The sequence below is a fragment of the Onychomys torridus genome, chromosome 6, assembly GCF_903995425.1.
Source record: "Onychomys torridus chromosome 6, mOncTor1.1, whole genome shotgun sequence".
Taxonomy (NCBI): Eukaryota; Metazoa; Chordata; class Mammalia; order Rodentia; family Cricetidae; genus Onychomys; species Onychomys torridus.
In genome coordinates, this window is record NC_050448.1 from 65,176,194 (window position 1) to 65,197,948 (window position 21,755).

Sequence of the window (21,755 nt, forward strand, 5' to 3'; positions counted from 1 at the left end):
AGGACTTGGAAGTGACAGCAGGATGCTGGACAGGAAGTCTGACGGGTCAGTGTTCACAATCTTGTTGTGAAGCACTTAAAAATTCGCCACGCCCGGAAGCCGCCAGGGATTTTAAAAGGTTTTGTTGTTGTTGTTGTTGTTTGTTTTTCAAAAGAGAGTGACTATTTCTTCTTTATGACGAGGCTCCTGGATGTTTCCTGTAAGGCAAGGGAGGTGGTGGTTGGGGTCCCGCCCCTTTAAATTGCCCTTTGGTAGTTAAGTGCGCTGGGGCCGCAGGCACTGAAGATTAGGTCACCCGAGAATCATGCACTGTTGCTTTAAATGTCTGGGCGTCAACCGAGCCGGGCCAGGGGAAAGGAGGGGACCTGTCACAGGTAGAGGGAGCAGCGGAGCTCCCCAGGTAACCCCGAGGGGAGAACGCGAGCTGGCTTCGGAGCTTTGTCACACAGTAAGTGGAGGAGCTGGGGCCTCCCAACACTCTACAGTGTCCCCAGAACTTATCTACTTAGACCTCTGTCAACTCTGGGGTCGGGGTGCCGAGGTCTCCGCGGCCTCGCTCTGTCCCGCAGGCGGAGGGATCTGGGCTCCACGCGCCGCGGTCGCGCGCCCCGGCGGGGTGGGGCGCAGGCGAGGGCAGGGGGCGGGGCTGCGTCCAAAGGCCGCCCTGCCAGGCCCCGCCCCCGCCCCGCGGGGCCCTCCCATTGGCCCCCCGCTTGTCCGTCACCCTCGTCTTTCCCTCCCCCCCTCCCATCCCGCAAGCTAGGCTGCGCGGTGCCTACGTCGGCCTCGAGTCTAGGGCTGGAGGAGTTGCCTTTAGAGCCCGAAAGGAGGAAGGAAGCAAAATATCAACAACCGTCGAGGCGGCTTGGGCGCTCGGCCGCGTCCCCGCCGCCCGCCGCCGCCGCCGCCGCCCCCGCGCGCACCAGGGGGTCCGGGTCCTGCGGCGCCTCCCAGGCCCCGTGGACGCGGCGCCTTCGCTGTTCCCCGCCGGAGCTCCGGCTTCGCGCAGCCGAGGATCCCGTGGGCCGGGCCGAGGCTCCCGGCGCCGTGACAACCCCGTTCCCCTGCGGGCTGGTGAGTGGCGACGCGCGCCGGCCCCTTTAAGAGCCCCTCCCCCACGCCGCGCGGCCGGGCGCAGGGTGGTCTGGAGCGCGAGGGGTGCCAGGGCGCCCAGGCACGAGCGTCCCGGGCCGGGCCGGGCGGGGCGGCGGCGGCGGCGGTGCTGCTGGGGCCCGTCTGCTGTGACAGCCGCGCCTGGCACCCGAGCCCCCGCCGCCTCGCGCTCCGGCGGGCGCAGCGCACGTGGCTCTGGCCGCGATCTCGTACCCGTGGGGGCCCCCGGGTCGGGTGTGTCAGCGACGCCAGCTGGAGAACCCCTGGCCAGGAGTTTGCCGCTGTTCACATCTGACAGGACCTCTCGTGGCCTCCCTTGGTCGGTGCTGGCCGAGCTGGTGCCAGTAGGGTTCGCGTGGTGAGGCTGGCCCGAGGGACCAGGATGCTCCCGGCCTCCCAGGGCAGAGATGGGGCAGCGAGGCCTCCTCCAGATTCCACCGAGCCTTTGGGGTTTCCAGTGGCCCTGGGCTACCCAGCCTGTCCCGAGTGCCAGCTCTGCCTGAGACTGACGGGCGCATTAGGGCCAGGCTAGGGGAGTGCAGTGGGTGGATCCGGTACCCTGCCCTCCCCGTGTGAGTTTCCCTCCGAGGCCTAGCTGCTTTGGCTGAGTGAGTGGCGGATCTTCCCCCTCCCCCTAGCCCTCAGTGGGTCTGAGCTGCCTGCCCGACTGTGGGAAGTTTGCCGTCTGGGACGGTGACCTTGGGCTGCTCTGGCCGGATCTCGGAGGGGAGCCTACTGAGTGCACTTGGCCTTGGGAGCTGTCCACCTTCTATTCCCCTCCCAGCGCTAACGGAGGTATCCGCGGAGGGGAGCTTTGACGAGGTACCTGTCAGTGTTCCCAGACACCCAGCTTCTGGCCTCTGGCCACCGGCCACCAAGCCCCAGTGCTCAGCCTGGCTGTCCCAGCTCCCATGGCCTTGCCTGTGAATGAATTTCCTTCCTGCGTCTTCCAGGATGGGGGTGGGGTGGGATGATTGTGGGAGTGGCTGAGAACCTTGTTATGTGGGGTGGTTGGGGAATACTGGAGCTACTGTAGAGCACTTTTCCCATTTACCCCAGAAACGGACACTGGGACCTTGGGATCTCAGTAGTCCTATTCTTTGTTGTGATTCCTGTGCCCTTCACACATACGCTGTGTGTGCTTGCTGCATGCACTTTTGTAAGAAGAGTCACTTGGAAGGCAAGAGCTTTCATTCATTCCCATCCCTACCAGAGTGGTCAAGCATTTTACCTGAGACCACACAGCAAATCTGTATCAGAGGTTAGTTTTCTCCCCTCTTTCCGCCACAGATTTCATGTAGGGAGAGACTCTTAAGATTAAGAATGAAGACACACACAAGCTTTGCTCTTGCAGCCATTGGCCTACAGAAGCAGCAGGACCCAGTCACAAAGTATGAAGCCTTGTGTTGGGGGATGGGCACAGGGCTTGTGCTGCCTCTGCTAAGCCCAGTGCCTGGAGCAGCGTGTGGGGGGGACTTGGACAGGAGGCAGGTGCAGGTTGCCCATCCCCCTCTGTGTGGTGACCCTGGGCTGCAGGACCCTGCTCCGGCTTCTAGTGCTCATAGGCTGGGCGATGTGACAGGCTGGCTGGCTGCCGTTATATAATCTCTCCAGCAGGTTTTTTTTCTTTTCTTCTCCTGGTCTTCCTGGGTGGTATGATGGGAAAGGTAGAGGAAATCTCCCCAGTTGGGAGCTGGACCCAGGGGCTCCCTGAGTCCCCGCTCTGACCCTGCTCTGGAAAGAGGCCTCCGCTGCAGCATCCTTTGCTCTTGTGTCCTTGGCCTGGACCTCTGCCCATCATCTCGGCTTTGTTTTCCTTGCCAACTGAGCCCCCTGCCCTCCATGGCAGGCCATGGCCTGGCCCCTGCCCTTGTTGGACATTTTGCCACTCACACTGGAGTTGGGTGGGTAGGCTGGCTTTTCTCTGTTGTGTCCACGTCTCTGCCCCACCCCGCCCCCTCCCCGACAGTGTGGCCTACAGGCAAGAGGGATACTGTGTGTGTGTGTGTGTGTATGTGTGTGTGTGTGTGTGTGTGTGTGTGTGTGTGTCACAAATACAGTTCCCTGAGAGGGTTGATGATCCAAGGCAAGCCCAGGGCCCATTGGCAAGGGTCAGATGTAGGGCTGTGGCTCTGTGGTGATGGGCTCTTCCCACCCCTTGGGACCATGCCTGGGATTTGTAGGTTCTCTGAAGGCAGTTGGTCAGAGAAAATGATCTTCTTTACAGGGAAGCGGGAAGGAGGAATGGCCGCATGCAGCATAGCCTCCGCATCGCTGTAATCACTGGTGGCTTTTATGAGGTAGTCATGGGGCCAGAGTCCAGCCAACCCTCTCTGTCCTTCTGTCCCAGTTTGGTGACTTACTCATGGGGGAGAGGTGGCATTAGCTGCTAGGAGCTGTGTTATAGAAGCGGACATCTGGCTGTGATGTGGCTGACGCTGCCCTCTCCACAGTTAAGGCTGGATAGAGCTTGGGTATCAGAAAGAACTTCCCTGTGAAGCTAGGTTGGGGGAAAGATGGCTCTTAACTTGGCCAGGGGAAAGAGGGGAGTCTCAGGCACTCTCCAGTGACTCTGCTAAAAAGGCTTTGACCTTTGGCCTAGTGGGGCTGGCGCTGTTTGGCTCCTGGAATATTTTCTCATCTCGCCCTGCCTAGGACAAAACATACTCTGAGGAGTTGTCCTGGAGCTGTGGGAAGACTGACCTCTGGGCCCCTTTCCCCAGAAATCAGGCTGGGGGTCTCCTGCAGGCCCTGCTGCACCTGGCAGTCTGCAGCAGGTCATGGGACACATGCGGGAAGGTGTACAGCGCACCCTTGGGGGTGTGACACCCACAGAGCAGCTGTTGCACTGCGGGGGTGGGGGCAGCAGTGGTAAAGATGATTAAAGGATTGGAGAGTGGGGGGTGGTGAGGGACCAGAGGCAGGAAGGGGAAAGGCGCACAGAACCCCGAGAGCCTGGGCTGGAGCAGGCCTTGAGGTCAGAGCACAGATGGGCAGGCAGGACCTGTCTGTGGAGAGCATGCTTTGTGAGTCAGGGAGCACTGGCTGACTTCCACCCTCCCTTGCTGCTCTGTTCCCTGGCTAGCCTCTGCCCCCCACCCTGGTCTGAGCCCTTGGGTAAGTTGTCCCCTTCCCCCCTCAGCCTCAGCTTTCCAGGTGAGCAGGAGTCTCCCTTTTAGTGGCATAGGCCCCTGTGTGTCTGATGGTGCATGCTGATCTTTGTCTCCACCTCCCATGAAGGAGGCTCCCGTGCTGCATTTAGGGACAAATCCTTGGTTTAGGAGGTCCCGAAACTCTCCAGACCCACTTTTCCTTTGTGGAGGCCCAGCCCACATCCCACCCCTACGCCGGTTGTCATTGGCAGGATTGGGCAGGACTACTAGTGTGGCATGGGTTGAGGGGGCTGACTGGCTGACAGCCCCTTCTGTGTAGGGTACTGGAGGGAGTGACCTGCCCCAAGCTCTGGCCTGTGGCAAACCACACCCAGGCGGGACCATATTTACTCATTTAAACTTACCCTCCCAGGAGGCCCTGAGCTTCAGGCTTGGTCACTGACCTTGGCGTGGTGCCCCTGGCTGTTGTGGGGCCACTCCCCTAGCATTGGGCAGACAACATGCCACAGGGAAGGCGTGTCCTGCCTGTCCCTAGCTCTCCCCTCCGGCCTCACTCATGTACACCCAGTTTCATAGTTCAGAGTCAAAAATGAAGACTTCTGAGATCCCCAGAACTGGATGAGGGGAGTACCATTTGTTGTCTCTGTGAAGGGTCCTAAGATAGGCAGGGATCTGTCTGCTGCTGGTCTTGGGGAAACTGAGGCTGAAAGACTAAGGATTTATTCGGTGGAGTCCATTGTGAGGGCTGAGAGCTTTTGTCTAAGAAGGCCCTGTCTGCAGGAGTGAGGCTCTAGGCCACTCTTGACCACAGTGCCACCGTGATGCAGCACCCCGAGTCTCTGGGAGGGTTTGGGGGCAGTTTGGGGGTGCACTGCTCTGACTCCTGAGACAGTAATTCCTTCAGAACCCCCCAAACGAAGAAAGCCCCAAAGCAAGGATCTGGAGCAGGAGCCAGCAACACACCGAGGCCCCTGGAACTCTGCTTGGAGCAGACAGGAAAGAGATTGAAGGTAGCACGGGGTGGGTGGGGGGCAGGGCAGCCTTGTCTTCCTCCCCACCCCTGCCTTTCCTGGAGGAAGTATGTTCAGCGGGAAGGGTCACAGCTGCACCCTCTCTCAGGACCTTCAGCCAAGACCTGGGGTGTAGGGATAAGAACTTGAGAAGGCTGTGAAGGGGCCACCAGACCCTGGGGTGGCATGAGAAACGGAGGCCCTCCTTCCCATGCCAAGCCAGCTGCCTCCCGGCCTCCAAACCTGCCCTGCAGACATCCTAGGTCCTTAGCTGTTCCTAGTGATGTCCTCCTCCCCCCCAGCCTGGGTTTGAAGGCTGGGAGACTAGACTAAGACAAGAGGGTCACTGGGGTGGGGGTGGGGGTGGGGCCAGTGGCAAGGGGATAGGCTTCTTTTCTGGGTTCTTCCTGTTCCAGGAAGTGTGAGGCAGCGGCTATGAGTGAGGGGCTGGAGGCTGACCTCCCGCCTGGCTGCTCTCCTCTGGCATGTACCATGAGTCAGGGTGGTTCTTGCTGTTTCCCCTGACATCTGGACCCCTCTCTTTTTGCCCCCACACCTGCCTGTCTCTTGGCAGACTTGCCTGCCCGTGTGGTCCCCAAGTAGACCCTAGGCCAGGCGTGGAGTGGAAAACAGGTGTCCTGGCCCAGCTGTTCCTGCTCTTCTCCCCCACCTGTCAGCCTGCAGTTGGGGGTGGGGAGCTGAGGAGAAAGGGAGCCTTCACCTGTTCCCAGGCATGGGCCTTGCTTGTAGAAGTCCCTGAGAGCTTCCCCACAGAGGAAGGAACCCTCTGGGTCATACATAGACAGACAGCAGCCATTGTTGACAAAGTCAGAGGGGTCTCTGCTGTGTTCTGATGAAACAGTGAACCCTGTTTGATGAAGGTGTGTTTAGATGAGACTACATGTCTTCCCAAGGGTGCTCAGGACCCACCGCCAGTCACCCAGCCCAGTGTCTTCTCTTAAAGCAGTGAGCTAATCCCCATAAGAGCCACCCTGCCACCTTCTGCCTAGGGCTTAGAGACCCAGCCACCGCCCAAGGCCCCTTTAAATCCTTGGTCTCCTTGAGGTCACAATACCAGGAGGATTTTCCTTCCCTGATTGGATTGGCCTCTTTCTGGCCTGCCCCATCTGAGTGTGGGTGGCCCTTCACTCTGTGCGCTGCCCCCATCCCCCCAAGCCAGCTCTTGGTCTGTTCCTGAATGGTTGAACAAAAAGTGGTACCCCAGGAGAGAGCCTTTGTGAGATTCTGCAACCTGCTCTGTGGCCCAGGTCACGCTCCGAACTCTCCACTGTTTCATTTCAGTGAGAAGTCTCCCCACCCCTCTAGCTGGCATCCACTTGTTGCAATAGTGGCATTATGCTCATCCCAGCGCCTGTCAAGATGATCTGTCCTCAAGGCCCAGCTGCAGCTTTCACTTCTGTCTCCTGAGACCCCAGGGGGAAGTAGGGTAGGGAGGTGTTAGGTGACACACTTAACGGTCCCAACTGCCCCCACCTCTCCTCAACCAAGGCTTCTGATGGTCAAGGTCCCTCATACACTATTCTTGTCTGGATGACTGAAGTAGGCTTAGATTGCCATTGGCTATGAGAGTAGTTAGACACCAGGAAGGACTTCCCAGAGTAGGCAGTCTCAGCTGGGCCTCAGTTCAGAGGGTTAATATGGAGGTGCTGTAACTGGACAGATGAAGGTTAGACTTCCAGGTTCTCAAGGGGCCTTCACGATCCCCATATGGCTCCAGCTGCCTGTCTTGGTTGGCTAGGTTCAGATGAAGTCTGCTCTGAGTGGGACCCAGTCTTCAAAGTCCTCTTTATGATCTAACTCATGTCCACAGTGTCGGACTCACTTTGAACCATAGAGAGTGCACTCCAGCAGTAGGCTAGGACACCCTGCTGCTGCTGCTAACCCACCTTGAGCCCTGTTCCAGATGTTCCTAGCTGGGCTGTGCCCTTCTGTTCCTTTCCCTGGACCGGAGTGACAGGGTGATGCAGGCTCTCTCCCTGTGCTGGTTGTGCGTTCTGACAGAGAAGATAGAGCCAGCTCTGAGCTGCTGGATGTGGGTGGCCTTATGCTCTGGAGTGGGAAGTTGAATTTGGAGGAATAAGGGTGGAGACACTATGCAAATCGCCATGCAAATGAGCAGCAGTGAGTCATGGCTACTTGGCCTGTTAGGCAGAGCTCAAGCAAAGCACAAGCTTGGGTTTCAAAGATGGGCCAGACCAGTGACAGTGACTTTGGGCCTAACCAAGACCAGGATCCTTGGAGGCCCCAAATTCTGGGTCCCATAGGTGTACCAGAGCTGGACAGGACCCTGAGAGCTGCAACTGGTCCCAGGGCCTCCTGTGCTCTTCCTGGCACTGGCCCCAACATAGTGGCCCAGAGCCAGCTCTCCTTCGTCTGCTAGGGGAGACAGTCCAGAAAGCACGTCCTGGGGCTGAGGGGACTTCTCTTTGGAACTACATGGTTGACTTTCTTCCTGATGGGCACCTCCATGAAGCCAAGGAGCAGAGTAGTGGGGTGGAAGGCTCTTGGGGAATCCTCACCATTCTACCCTTCTGTAGTGTGGCCAGGGGTGAAGCTGGCACACAGCAGGATCTCAGTACAGGCTAGAGAAGCCCAGCCCAGACCCTGCAAACTCTCTGGCACTGCCTAGCCTCATTCACCCCTTTGCTACCAGGATGGGTCTCCAGTTGCCTGTAGTGGTTCCTAAGGCTCAGCGGGTGGTTCTAGGAACGTCCCTGTGGGTGGGAGGAAGCCTCCGCTGCTGCAGGAAGGACAGGGAGTGGGACACAGTTGACAGTCCCTCGTGGAGAAAACAGGATGACACTTTCCCAAGAGGTTTGCTGGACAGGAGAGGTGGGAAGCCAAGGGTGGAGTATGGGAGAGTTGCCCAGTGGACGCTAGGGAAAGGCTTCCAGCCCCACTGGGTGCTCCGCAAGTCAGTTTCTATCTCTGCAGGTCACAATGCCTGGGACCACCCCTCCCTAGCCCTAGCCCGCCCTCAGGTCCCCTGTTGGTGAGTTATAATTAGCTCACTGCCCAGGCTAAAAATAGGCCCTGCCCAACCCCAAGCGCTGGCTGGGGGAGGGGATGGTGGGACATGGTGGGAACCAGGGTTTTAGGTAGTCAGCCTGACAGAACTTAGAAGGCTTGGGACCTGCGCTTTCGTATGCTGTTGGGAACTCCGGAGAAGAGAAGAGAGCTAGCTTGGGGCAGGGAGGAGAGGAGAGGGCCTGGAGGGTGCCCCCAGGGCAGGCTGCTGGGGCACCCTCGACTGCCCAGCCCAGCTGCTCTCCCATCCTCACTGGCCCTTTCTGTCTCCTTCCTGTGTCTGTGCATCTGTCCCCACCTTGCCCACGCCTCCTCCCACTAGCAAGCAGGCTACCCGACTGTGGGGGTGACAGGTGGATTGGATCGTCGCTCCCTCCCCCAGCGCCTGCTGCTTATTTCATGCCCTGCAGCCCTGCGGGGAGAGGGTGGAGGAGGATGACAGCTGTCTTCTGTGCAGCTTTCCCGAGTCCCAGCCTGAGGCCCCCCAGCGGCCCAGAAGGGAGGGGCGTGCCTAATGAGAGCAGATACTCCTTGCCTTCCACTCCCTTCAGGAAGAGCCCAGGGCTGGGCCTTTTTGGCCTCTGCTCCTTTGGAGCCTGCTGGTATAGGGCTCCAGAGTCAGATGCAGGCAGCTTTTTAGAGCCTCGGGCAACCAGGACACAGTACTCAGAGCAGAAGGCTCTGAGGAGCAGAAAATAGGGGTGCATTGCTAAAGACCTGAGAAAGTAGAGACTGCTGGAGAAAGGATGTTCCTGCCTGGCCCTTCAGTAATGGCTACAGGAACCAGTTCTGACCCCACTCCCATCTCCACCCAGGCCCTTCACACAGGAACTGAGATGCCTCATTCTGAAACCCCAGAATGGTGTGACGTGTTAGGGAGACAAGGGCCTATTCTCCCATGGTCCTTCAAACCAGTGCCCCTTTCCTTTTCACCTGTCCCTCTTTTGCGTGTGAACTGTGCACGTTGCCATGGGATCCTAGATCCCAGACTTTCCTACCACCCCCCCCCCCCCACCTCCCACCTCACCCCCTGCCCTGCTGTTGGCTTCCCTTCAGATACCACCAGCCAGTGCCTCCTTTCTGCTGCTGCTGTCACGGCCTGCTAGAGCCTGCTGAGGGCCACCCCTGTGACACAGCTGTGGTCTGAGGTCAGGATGGGAAGGCCTGGGGCCTGGCACCTCAGCATGTCTGCCAAGAGCTGCAGACTATGTTTAGAAGAGCGGCAGCCCAGTGGTGGCGGCGGCGGTGGCGGAGCACACCTTTAATCCCGGCACTCGGGAGGCAGAGGCAGGCGGATCTCTTGAGTTTGAGGCCAGCCTGGGCTACAGGGTGAGTTCCAGGATAGCCAGTGCTACACAGACCCTTTCTTAACCTCTCACCCCTGCAAAAAAAGAAAAAGAAGAAAAAAGCAGCCCAAAGGCCAGGGCGTGAGAGAAGAGGGGGCTGGGCACTGTCCAGGCCATGCAGGAGCAGAGCTTGCATCTGGAGAGCAGAAGCCCAGGTCTCTGGCTCCTGCCAGTTAGTTAGATTGCTGAACAGAGGACTAATTAAGCAGGCCCAGGTGTTTGTTAAAACCTCCTGATGGAGAAGGGAAGTTGGGTCAGTCTGAGGTCCTTTGTGACCATCTCTGCTCAGACACTACTCTTCCGGAACCAAGACCGAGTTCATATTCTTGCTCCAGGGCTTTCAAAGAATTTGAAGCAGTGTGGAGCGGGCAACAGGGGACAGAGCCTGCTTTGTAAAAGAACTTGTGGTTAGCTGGGAGGAAGGACTGCCCAAGGCAGGGTCTGTCCTCTGGCAGAGGGAGAACAGCAGTGAGCAAGATCTGGGAGGCATGGGCTTATTATAAATGACCGAGCTAGTGCAGAGGGAGTCAGGGTTGCTGGGATCTGACCTCTTAAACAGACAGATTCCCTCTGCTAAAGGATACTCACTGGGTCTCTCTGGCTTCCCTGCCTTCTCAGCCATGATCTCTCTCATATCCTAGCTCCCCCAGCATGCGGCAGGGATGGGGGGGGCAGTGTAGGAGATCAGCCAGGGAGCTGGTTGCCAGGCGACAGTTGCCTAAGCAACCCCATCCTCTCCATCTCCATGTGCTCAGGGCTGCTCCTTAGAAGACTTGGAGTCTCACCCTCTGCACCAGTCAAGCTGAGTGTAGAGAGGGATGAGCGTGAGGGTGTCAGGGTTGGTTGGAGGGTTCGTGGTGTCCAAGCTGCAGAGGACAGTGAGAAGAGCAGGACGGACAGAGATTAGACTGCAGGAAGGACTTCTCACAGGCCCATATTTTCTTTGCATAGGGATTTCCTGGGCTCCTTCCTACAGGCAGTAGCATAGTAAGAAGACAAATGTGGTTCCTGTCTTCATGAAGCTCCAACCTTGGGGGAACCAGGCACAGGAGAGAAGCACGGTTATTTAGAGATTGTGATCTAGAAAGATTATTAGTCTAGCTGTTTGGAAAGCTGAAAACACTGAGACAGTTCACGCCGCCCTGCCTGAGGAGACAGCACTGGGTGCAAGCTGGAGAGAGGTTCTGTCATGACTGTTCATGGACTGCATATTGTGGGAGGAGATAGGAAAGGGGACGCGAAGGAAGGCAGCCACATGGCCAGTGGGCTCAGGAGTCCCTGCACTGTGGTTCTCGATTGGAGTTCCTGAGGCTGGGCCAGAGAAACCCTAAAAAAAGTCAACTGTCGTAGCCCTTGCCCCAGTGTGCCTTCCCACCTGCCCAGACCAATGGGGAGGCTGTTTGTGGATGGCCCCAAGAGTCGGGGTAAATCCAGAAGTTCGGGCTGGAGCCTCTGCAGGGAGTTGGTGTCACAGGCCAGGAGAAGTGAGTGCTGCTTATTTGGGTCACGCAGGGCTATCTAGGCTGCTGGTGGTCTGGGATACAGAGGGTGGGCAGTAGAAGGCCCGGGACTGTGGAGCTCGTCAAATATCAGAGTAAGGGAACAGGGCGCTGGTTCCCTCTTTTGATGATCATACATACATGCAGACAGAACACTTCCTTTCAGGGGGAGAAACGAAGCTGGGTTATTCTCTGTAGATACTTAAGCAGAGTGAAAGCTAGACAATGAATCCTGAGGGTCAGTCATGTGATCTGTGATGGTCCTAAGCAGGTAGAAACTGTTCCTCCCTCCACCCCATCATAGTAAGGTGCCTGTCAACTTCTTCACCTACTCTGTAACCTTCTGGCCTTGTGGAATAGGCTAGAAAGGCACAGGTTTCGCTCAGCACCCAGCTGTTGGCTGAGGAACCCCGTACCTCCCTGCTGTGAGTGTGTCTGTTCACCATATTTGTGTAGTGCCTATGAGACCAGATGACATTAGATCCCCTACAACTGAAGTTAAACATTTGTAGGCTGGGCAGTGGTGGTGCACACCTTTAATCCCAACACTTGGGAGACAGATGCAGGCAGATCTCTCTGAGTTCGAGGCCAGCCTGGTCTACAAAGCAAGTTCCAGGACAGCCAGAGCTGTTACACAGAAAAACCCTGCTCCCCCACCCACATCCCCTCAACCCCCACAAAATAAATAAAAAAATGAATATTTGTAACTCTCCAAATAGGTGTTGGGAACTGAACCCAGGTCCTTTTCAAGACCAACAAGGGCTCTGAAATGCTAAGCCCTCTCTTAGTTCCCCAGAGCACCCTCTTTGCATATCTCCTGCCTATCCCCACCCCCATTTATTATTTTTATGTTTTTTGCTTTTTTAAGCAGGGATCTCACTATGTAGACCAGGCTGGTCTCAACTCACTGAGATCCGCCTGCCTCTTGAGTCCCAATGCTGGGTTCAAAGGTGTGGGCCACTGCCACCGCTGCCGCCACCAACAACCACCACCACCACCACCACCACCACCTCCACCACCTCCTCCACCAACAACAATATTCTTTATTTGTTGTCTTGTCACCAGGCTGCTACAGCAGAGCTAAACATTGCTACAGAATTTATGGCAATGCTGAGTCTCTGGCCCTTTACAGAAACGCTGGCCTGGATTAGAGTGAATTTAGTGATGGAGCACTTACCTAGGCAGTGTGACACCCTTAGGTTCCATACTCGACACCACAGTCATCAGAGAACAAAGCCAGACTTTGTGGTGCAGGCCTTCCTTCATCATAGCTTCTCGGGAGGTAGAGGCAGGAGGATCACAAATTTAAAGTCCAGCCTGGGGAACTCAGCAAGACCTTAGCTCAGGAAATAAAAGTGGGAGCCGAGGGTGCAGCTGGGCAGAGCGCTTTCCCAGTGAGGGCAGGACCGCTGGTCCAGTCCCCGGTACGAGGTGAGGAGTTAGCGAAAGTAATCTGCTGCCCTCCGACCAGAGTAGCTTGTCTGTGTCTAAGCAGCAGGACACCCTTCCTTCAAACCAAAACTGTACTTGGGCTGAGGGAATGAAGCAGACAAGTACACACCTCTGGTTGGGGTGGGCATTCTAAAACTCCAGCCTCCACTGTCCCCAGGTTCTGTTAATCCATGTAAGGACCCTGCTGCCAGCCTGGACTGGGGCATCAGACATCCTCTTTGCCTGCTGCTCTCAGTCTGGGTTGGCACTAGCTCAACATGGTCTTACTGTGGCTCCAGCATCAGAGCCTCCGCTGGCCCAGGTGGTGGTGGTAGGAGGTGGGGGAGTACAACACGTAGTACAGACAGCTCTACAGAGAGTAGGGTGTGGGTGCTCTCCAAAAAGCAGACCCTCAGAAGCCAAGAGCCCTGTACCTTCTGTGTGACCTTAAGCCCAAGGAGAACAGTGACTTGGGGAATCAGCCTAGACCAAGTACTGGCCCCAGTGGGAGCCCAACTTACACTTGGTATTGGGGGGGGCACATTTCCTCTAGAGCCAGTATTGCCACAATTTGGGGATGGGGCAGAAATGCCACTAGTCTGTCACAGCTGTAGTGAGCCTGGCCCACATCTCAAGTAACAAAGCTGGGGTCTAACAATCCTCTTATGACCCTTCCCTCCCAGGAGGCTGTGCATAGGTGTTCTGCAGACCATGAACTGAACACTAGTCCCAGACATTCATGAGCACAGTGTGAGGCTCCTGACCAACACCCAGCAGCCCCTTCCTCTCTGGCACTAAGGACCCCCGGAGAAGATGGGGAGGAAAAAGATTCAGATCCAGCGAATCACTGATGAGCGGAACCGCCAGGTAAGGAGGTCCCAGAGCCCCATGTGGTAGGAGAACAAGGGCAGGGAGCCAGCTTCTGTCACCCATGACCAGTTCTAGAAGAGGGATTCCTGGGAGTCCAGGGACTCTCTGGAGGTTGTAAAAGGGCGTGGGTCTGAGCGGGGAGAGGAGCACGTTGGTGTACCTCTTTAACTCCGCTGGTCTGAGATGGGCCAGGGCCTAACACCATTGCCACACCCACAGCTCCCTCATGCCAGTAGGAATCTTCCTCTCCTCACCTGGGAGCTGCCCTGCTCAGCCCAGTGCACAGAGATGTGGCCTCCTGGCCATCTACATCCTTTCCATCTGAGGCCGGCTCTGGTGTGTCTTGGCTGTGGTCTGGCCAAGGGGTGCCATTTTGTTCCTTTCTAGACCAGGGATTTCCATAGACAGTGGCGGAGTTACCCTGAGAGTGGAACTCCAGATATCCATAGGCAGAGGGACTCTGGTCGGACCTGGCCACCCACCGCTGTCCTGCAGGTGACATTCACCAAGCGGAAGTTTGGGCTGATGAAGAAGGCTTACGAACTGAGTGTGCTGTGCGACTGTGAGATTGCTCTCATCATCTTCAACCACTCCAACAAGCTGTTCCAGTACGCCAGCACCGACATGGACAAGGTGCTGCTCAAGTACACGGAGTACAACGAGCCGCACGAGAGCCGCACCAATGCTGACATCATTGAGGTGCGCCTGTGCCCACCGCTGCCTGTGTGTAAACCCATCTCTTCTCCTGAGCCCAGGCCCCAAGGAAGGAGGGGCGTGGCAGCGAAGGCATGAGACATGTGGCCAGTACCAGGCCTCAGCTCGCTTAGGCAGGCTGGTCTGCCAGGTCTGAGGAGCATCCATCCTGCTGTCCTCTGCTCTCTCTTTAGCGCCTCCTTCCTTCATCCTCTGGGATATTCCTTTTGTGTCTCCCTCCTTGTTCCTGTAACTCCTTTCTGTCCTGTTCCTTGATGAGTCTGTGGCGCTTGCCTTCTGTTTCAGAGTCAAAATGTGAAATGTGGAAGGATGTGAGCTTTGGGATTTACCTCTGGGCTTTACTGGCCACATGGCCTTAGGCAGGTGGTTTGGCTTCTCGGGGCCATGGTCTCTTCCACAGACTGAGCAGTGCTGGCTTACAAGGTTGTTCTGTGAACACACAAGACAGCCAGCTCATGCTTCTCACTCCGGGGTGCCAACTTGGGACACAGAGGTTAAGAGCACTGGCTGCTCTTCCAGAGGATCCAGGTTCAATTCCCAGCACCCACATGGCAGCTCACAACTATCTGTAACTCCAGGGGATCCATCCACCTTCTTTTGACTCTCCAGGCCCCAGGCACTATTGTTGTACACATACATGCAGGCAAAACACACATACACATGAAATAACTAAAAATAAATAAATAAAAATAAACCAGGTGGTGGCGCACGCCTTTAATCCCAGCACTTGGGAGTTTGAGGCCAGACAGGAATACACAGTGAAACCCTGCCTTGAAAAAAATAAGTAGATAAATAAATAAAAGTAAAAGTGAAGCAAGGGCTGTTGATGGTTTTGCAGGTAAAAGCACTTATTGCTGAACCTGATGAACCTGAGTTTAATTCCCAGGATCCCCGTGGTGGAGGGGAGAGAGCCAGCACCTGCAGCTCCTCCTCTGGCATGCACTCATGTGCTGTGGCATGTGAGCTCACACACGTACATAAATAAATGTGATTTTAAAAAAAGAACATGAAGCAAGTATCTTTAAAGTTTTGAGCAACCACAGGTACTTGGGTCTGCCACAGATATACTTTTCGGCCTCTGGGTGGAGTCTGGGGTAATATAGAGCAAAACGTTCAGTAAGTGCGGGTCCTTGTGCTTTCCTGTATCATCCTCTCCCGTCTCCATCCAGCTCTCTCACCTAAGTAGAACCTAGGGGTTTGGATGGGTAGAGCCTCCACCCCCAAGCACATCCCTAAGGAGCAGGCTGGGGTTGGCTTCTCCCTAGACGGAGCTGTGGAGCATACCTGCCAGTGCACTGCCTAGGTCAGGTCCCATTTCACTCAGGGCCCCAAGGGAACATTGTGTATGTCTGTGGGGAAGGATGGCTCTGAGGGAGGGGCTGGAGCTTCGTGGGAGAGAAGGTTGGAGAAGAACAGGGGGTCCTTGGGGAGCTTGGAGGAGGCAGGAGGACCATGGCTGGCTGGCTGACTGAGTGGTGCGGTTGCAGACCCTGAGGAAGAAGGGTTTCAACGGCTGCGACAGCCCAGAGCCCGACGGGGAGGACTCCCCGGAGCAAAGTCCCCTGCTGCTGGAGGACAAGTACCGGCGGGCCAGCGAGGAGCTGGACGGGCTCTTCAGGCGCTATGGGGTGAGCGCTCCTCACCTTTTCTCTGGTCCCCTTCGGCCCCTCCCCCAGGCGCTGCACAAGAAGCACAGGGAATGTGAGAGCCCTGAGGTGGACGAGGCGTTTGCCCTGACCCCCCAGACGGAGGAGAAGTATAAAAAGATAGACGAGGAATTTGATAAGATGATGCAGAGTTATAGACTGGCCGTGAGTAGTCGCATGGAGGAGAACCTCCTGTGCTGCATGGTGTGGCTTTACCCAGCCTTGCCTGCCCTCGGCTGCCTCTGATGGCTGTACTAGGCTGAGCCATCTTTGAGCTGGTACTGACCACTGAGGAACTCCTGACCTTGGTCTTGACAACCCTCTTCTTGTAAAGTTCTTCTTGCGTAAGTCAGAGAGACAGACAGTGTCCCTTCACCAGCAGAACGTGTGCAAACGCCATGAGCCTTTAGAGGGCAAGGAAGAGTATGTTCTTTGTCCTGTTATTTTGGGGAGAGGCCCCCCCTTGGGCTGCTTTGGCGCCCGTGCCTAAGGCACTCAGCTTTGTTTAAAGGAAGCCGTACTGCTAAAGGGAAGACAGAGAGGTGGGCTTGAGCTGCTCCTGAAGCAGGCCAGATGGTGGGTGGCCACTTAGTGAAGCCATATTCTTAGCAGCGTGCAAGTTTGTTTGGGTCTGTACCCAGGGCACTAACTTGCTCCCAGTTTGTCCTGCCTGGCTGAGGACTAACCCACCTCCACTGGGGGTATCCAGTCCTGTCTGCAGTAGACAGAGCCTTGCTCTCCTGCCTTGGACCAGTGCTGTACCATATTGTACGATGCTCTCATCTTTCTGAGGGGAGGAAGGCAGGGCTGCAAAAGGGCTGAAGGCAGGGAGCCCAAACTGCTGGCCCTTGGAGATAGAGTCCAGGAACCAGAGAACCCTTGTGCCTACCCTCTTGGGCAAAAATGGGACCGGGTGAGAGGTTCACCTGGTGTGACTCTGCCCTCCGTCTTTCTGTCTAGTCATCTGTTCCGGCCCCCAACTTTGCCATGCCTGTCACAGTGCCCGTGTCCAATCAGAGCTCCATGCAGTTCAGCAATCCTAGTGGTTCTCTGGTCACCCCTTCCCTGGTGACGTCATCCCTTACGGACCCACGGCTCCTGTCCCCCCAGCAACCAGCACTACAGAGAAACAGTGTTTCTCCGGGCCTGCCCCAGCGACCTGCTAGTGCAGGTAAGTGGGCTGGAGGGTGAATTCTGAGGTGGATGTGAGGTGTGGAAGGGCCTCTGAGCTTCCATTTTCAATGGTGGGTCTTCCCTTCACAGCATTCCTGCATGTGTGTGACTCTTGAGGGGAAAAGCCTAGGACTCCTCAGGGCCCCTCTTCTTGTGCAGTCCCAAGACAAAGCTCATGGTAGCTCTGCTTTTCTCCCAGGAGCCATGCTGGGTGGAGACCTCCACAGTGCTAACGGAGCCTGCCCCAGTCCCGTTGGTGAGTGTAGCTGCCTTCCACAGGGTGGCTCAGAGTGGCCAGGGACCTGGAGGAAAGGTGGGGGAGGTATGTGGAAATGGCAGGGCCTGAGCAGGATGCAGCAGAAGATGTTTAGGCCCCTGGATTATTTTGGTGTCTACAGCAGTGACTAGTCAGCAGAGGTGTGGGTCTGAAGAATGGCAGGCAAACCAAGAATGTGGATCCACAGTGCTACTGAAGTGGAGGGTCCAGCACCCCCCCACACCCTTTATTTTTCTTTTTGAGACAGGTCTCTCTGTGGAGCCTTAGCTGGCCTGGAACTTGTTATGTAGACCCAGATGGCCTCAAATTCATAGAATCCACCTGCCTCTGCCTCCCAAGTGCTGGGATTAAAGGCGTGTGCCACCATACCTGGCCATGGTCCAGCATTTTCAAATTAAATGGGGCATCTTGTTGGGATCAGGATTTGCCTAGACAAATGGTAGGCATACATGTACCCCCCATGCACACAGGCCTCCCTCTGTGCTCCCATGGATCACCATCCAGATATGTTGTACCTGTGGGCATATATACAGAGTCAGAACTGCTGCTGCTCTGTGCCCAGCCACTTCAAGCCACTCGATCTGTGCTGGTGTCAGGCTGCCGCCCTTCCCATGTCACCATTGACGTCACCCTGTCATTCTTGCCATTCCCAGAGTGATCTTGGAGTTGGGGTAGAGACTGCAAACACACTTGGAGAGTAATTGTGTGCTCTCGGGGACAGAGCAAGGTGGGATTCACACTGTAGTCTCTGCCTACATCCCTGAACCTTAGACTCCTCCAGCTCAGTCTCAGCCAGCGTGCCACCCTTTCCTGTCTTGGTCATTATGGGTTCTGTGTAAAGGGTGGGTGTGAGGGTATCTCAGCAACAGCTGTGTATTGGAGTCATGAAATCATGTACTAGAGGTGTACCCCTTCCTTTCCTTGCTCATGGGCCCTTGAGTCCAGCATTGGGCACTCAGTGAGATACCCGGGGGAAGTCCTCACACCTCTCTCAACTGTGCCGTGTCTCCTCCTCTGCCCATCCCATGCACCTCACATGGCTGATGTGAACATGTGTGAGGTACGTGGAAGGCCTGCACCCGGCAGAGTGCAGAACAAATATAAAGATGGTTGTGATGCCTCTACCCCAGTCTAGCCATGGCAGTGACCGTTTCATCGGCCCCTGGTGCCAGCAACACCATTGCCCGAAGTCAGAGGTCTGCCTTCCCCAAGGCTGCAGGCTTGTCTTGTACTGATCAAAAGCACAGAGTTCTAGCTCCTGGTAAGGAAACCGTCTAAATGGTTGGCTAGCCCTGGTGATCAGGGCTCTTCAGTGAAGACCAGATCACCGTCTGCCTCCTTTTCCCACTCTGGTCCTTGTATGCCCTGTATGAAGTGAAGAGTGCTAGGCCTGGGCAAAGGCGTGGCTGGGGCTCTCGTGTGCCCAGGGCTGGCAGTGACACTGGCTGCTTTTCAGTTCTCCCTCTCACCCACCCTGGCTCCATCACTTCGGCTTAGAAGCTGACTTTGGACTAAGTGATTGGGGGCCAAGGCTTTAAGAAAGCAGTTCAGTGCCCATGTGGGGCGCTGGCATGCCTCTGGAGGGCCTCCAGGTGACAGATGTGCCTGTTTGGGGCAGTTGGCAGGGACAGAGGCAGGCCAGCATTTCTCCTTTCCTCATCTCACTTCTCCAGGGAATGGCTACGTCAGTGCCCGAGCTTCCCCTGGCCTCCTCCCTGTGGCCAATGGCAACAGCCTAAACAAAGTCATCCCTGCCAAGTCTCCACCCCCACCCACCCACAACACCCAGCTTGGAGCCCCCAGCCGCAAGCCTGATCTGCGGGTCATCACTTCCCAGGGAGGCAAAGGGTTAATGCATCATTTGGTGAGTGGATTTCTGGGCTATGGCAGGGGCTGGGGGGTGGGAAGAGAAGAGTGACCTCTAGCAAGAGAAACGAAGGTTAGTGGCATGTAGGACTTCTTGAGAAAGAGAGTGTATAGCTTTTTTGTGAACTTTTTCTTCCCTGAGGGCCTTCCGTGAGGTTAGAATGCAGTAGTGGGGGTGGGGGGTGGGTGGGGGGTGGGGGGGTGGGGGGTGGGGGGGGTAGAGATGGCCAGGAGATAGGAGGAAAGGTGATGGAGTAGAGACAAAAGGAGTCCCACCGCACCGTGAGGATAAGGGCTAGCTCACACTGGCTGGCTGCTGGAGACGAGGGTATAGCATTTTCTGGATATCAGATGGCCAGAATACCTACCTAGCTATCCTTTGGGGGTGAGAAAGAACAGTCTGCTCTCAGGCAGACAGGTGGATGGGGTGGCTATGTGGGAAAGACAGAAGCCATAGCCTGAACATCCTCTTGGTTTTATTTCTGCTCCCAGACTGAGGACCATTTAGATTTGGTAAGTGTGGCTGAGGCATTAATAGTGCCTTTGGGTCCCAGCTTTGCCCCGTCATTCAGTCTACAGCATGCCCATGTGTCCCAGTCTTCTCCCTGGGGGGGGGGGGGGGCGCTTTGTTTTTTGGTTTTTCGAGACAGGGTTTCTCTGTAGCTTTGAGCCTTTCCTGGAACTCACTCTGTAGACCAGGCTGGCCTCGAACTCACAGAGATCCTCCTGGCTCTGCCTCCCGAGTGCTGGGATTACAGGTGTGCGCCACCACCGCCCGGCTCCCTCTGTGTTTCATGTGTGATGTTTAGTTCTTGGTTGTTTGTCAAGAGTTGTGCTTAGGAGCTGAGTGGGATGCTGAGGTAAACAGGGCAGCGGGAAGGGCTGGACATGCATGTGGATCTGCGTGTGCATGTGTCTATGTATTACTGCATTTATTCAGACAGGTGTGTGTGTGTGCACATCTAGAAAAGAGCATGAGGCAATCCTCAGGCCTTTGAGGCCCCAGCCAAATGCCTGAATTGAGCCCTTAGATCCCACTGGCAGCCTGACTCCACATAGGCCCATGCAACATTGGAACCCAAAAACACGGACCTAATCTTTACAAGAAAATCTAGGAAAGTCAGTTTTCCAGGGGAAGCTGAGGCCTGAGGCAGGACTGGAGTTGTTTTTAGCCAGGACTTCCCTGCCTGTTGTTTGCTCCTACCCTGAGCCCATCTCACAGGCACTTGGAGACGTCCACACCCCCTCCCCATGCTTACATATTCACCATCAGCCAGGAAAGAGGAGGGTGATCCCCCCCCCCCCCAGCTTGCTGACAGGAGGCCAGAAAGGCTGGAAAAGGCAAGCAGGCTTTGGCGGCCAACACACCGGCAGTTTCGGCCCCAGCATAGAGTTGGAATAAACAAGTGACTCAGCAGCAGATGGAGCTGACAGCCCTACACACGTGTGTGCATACATGCAATCACATGCCACCCCGATCCCACATTCCATTCACAGATGTCAGTAGACATCTCCTGGGGCATCTGCTACTGTAACAGGTGTAGAGGAGACCCCAGTGGTCCTACCCAAGGGAGGACCACATCTCTTCTTTCAGGAGCCAGGGCAGTGTTCATATTGGAGTGTTCATATTGAGCTCCAGGCTGCCTGTGTGCCTTCCTTTCTGCATGGGTGCAGATGCAAGTGAATCTGTGTGCATGTTTTTCTCTGTGAGTCTTTGGGCTTCCAAACACACCAGCTTGCTGTTTGTGTCTGTGGCCCTCCATGTAAGGACTCCCTTGGAGTTCAGGGACCTAGTTCAGGTGTGGTATGGTGGGCCACCTTGAGGCAGCCCACCCATTTGCCATCTTTTGACAGACAGTTCTTTCCTACAGAACAATGCCCAGCGCCTTGGGGTCTCCCAGTCTACCCACTCACTCACCACCCCAGTGGTTTCCGTGGCAACACCAAGTTTACTCAGCCAGGGCCTCCCCTTCTCCTCCATGCCCACTGCCTACAACACAGGTGAGTGTTCATGTAACTTGGTGTACTGTGCACTTGTACTTGGGCAGATGAGCTACCAGAGGAGAATTAGAATGCCAGTCTGAGGAAGGGTCCTCCAATAATTAGTGTTGTAGTTAGTAGTAGAGCAAACAAATAAAAACAGAATGCCAGGCTGGGGGCGTGTAGCTCAGTTGGTGAAGTGTTTACCTTGCAGGCATGAAGCCTTGGGTTCAGTTTCTAGCACTTTATAAGCCAGATGTGGTAGCACTTGCCTGTAATCTGAGCCAGATGTGGTAGCACTTGCCTGTAATCTGAGCACTCAGGAGATGGACACCAGAGGATCAGAAGTTCAACATTAGCCTCAGCTGCATAGGGTGTTAAAGTCCAATTTGAGCTACATGAGACCTTGTCTCAAAAAAATAAAATGGAGCCAGGTGGTGGTGGCTCATGCCTTTAATCCCAGCACTTGGGAAGCAGAGCCAGACGAATCTCTGTGAGTTCAAGGCCAGCCTGGTCTACAGAGTGAGTTCCAGGACAGGCACCAAAACTACACAAAGAAACCCTGTCTTGAAAAACCAAAAAAAAAAGGCTAAAGAAAGTGCTCAAGGGGGCTGGAGAGATGGCTCAGTGGTTAAGAGCACTGGCTGCTGTTCTTCCAGAGGTCCTGAG

The 21,755-nt window shown here is 55.8% G+C and overlaps 1 protein-coding gene across 7 annotated transcripts in view; it reads left to right on the forward strand.

The window, feature by feature from the left end:
• The first annotated feature begins 355 nt into the window (after positions 1-355).
• The window catches only part of Mef2d (myocyte enhancer factor 2D), a 29,823-nt gene continuing 8,423 nt past the window's right edge, over positions 356-21,755 (forward strand). Inside the window, exons 1-9 of one of the 7 annotated variants that reach the window (XM_036190655.1) lie at positions 356-448; positions 13,244-13,427; positions 13,926-14,129; positions 15,632-15,772; positions 16,751-16,961; positions 17,163-17,219; positions 18,914-19,104; positions 19,599-19,619; positions 20,978-21,107. In XM_036190655.1, the coding sequence (XP_036046548.1) occupies positions 13,374-13,427; positions 13,926-14,129; positions 15,632-15,772; positions 16,751-16,961; positions 17,163-17,219; positions 18,914-19,104; positions 19,599-19,619; positions 20,978-21,107 (1,009 nt within the window). In that variant the 5' untranslated portion in view covers positions 356-448; positions 13,244-13,373. The other 6 variants (XM_036190653.1, XM_036190656.1, XM_036190654.1 and 3 more) reach the window with 6 other exon arrangements.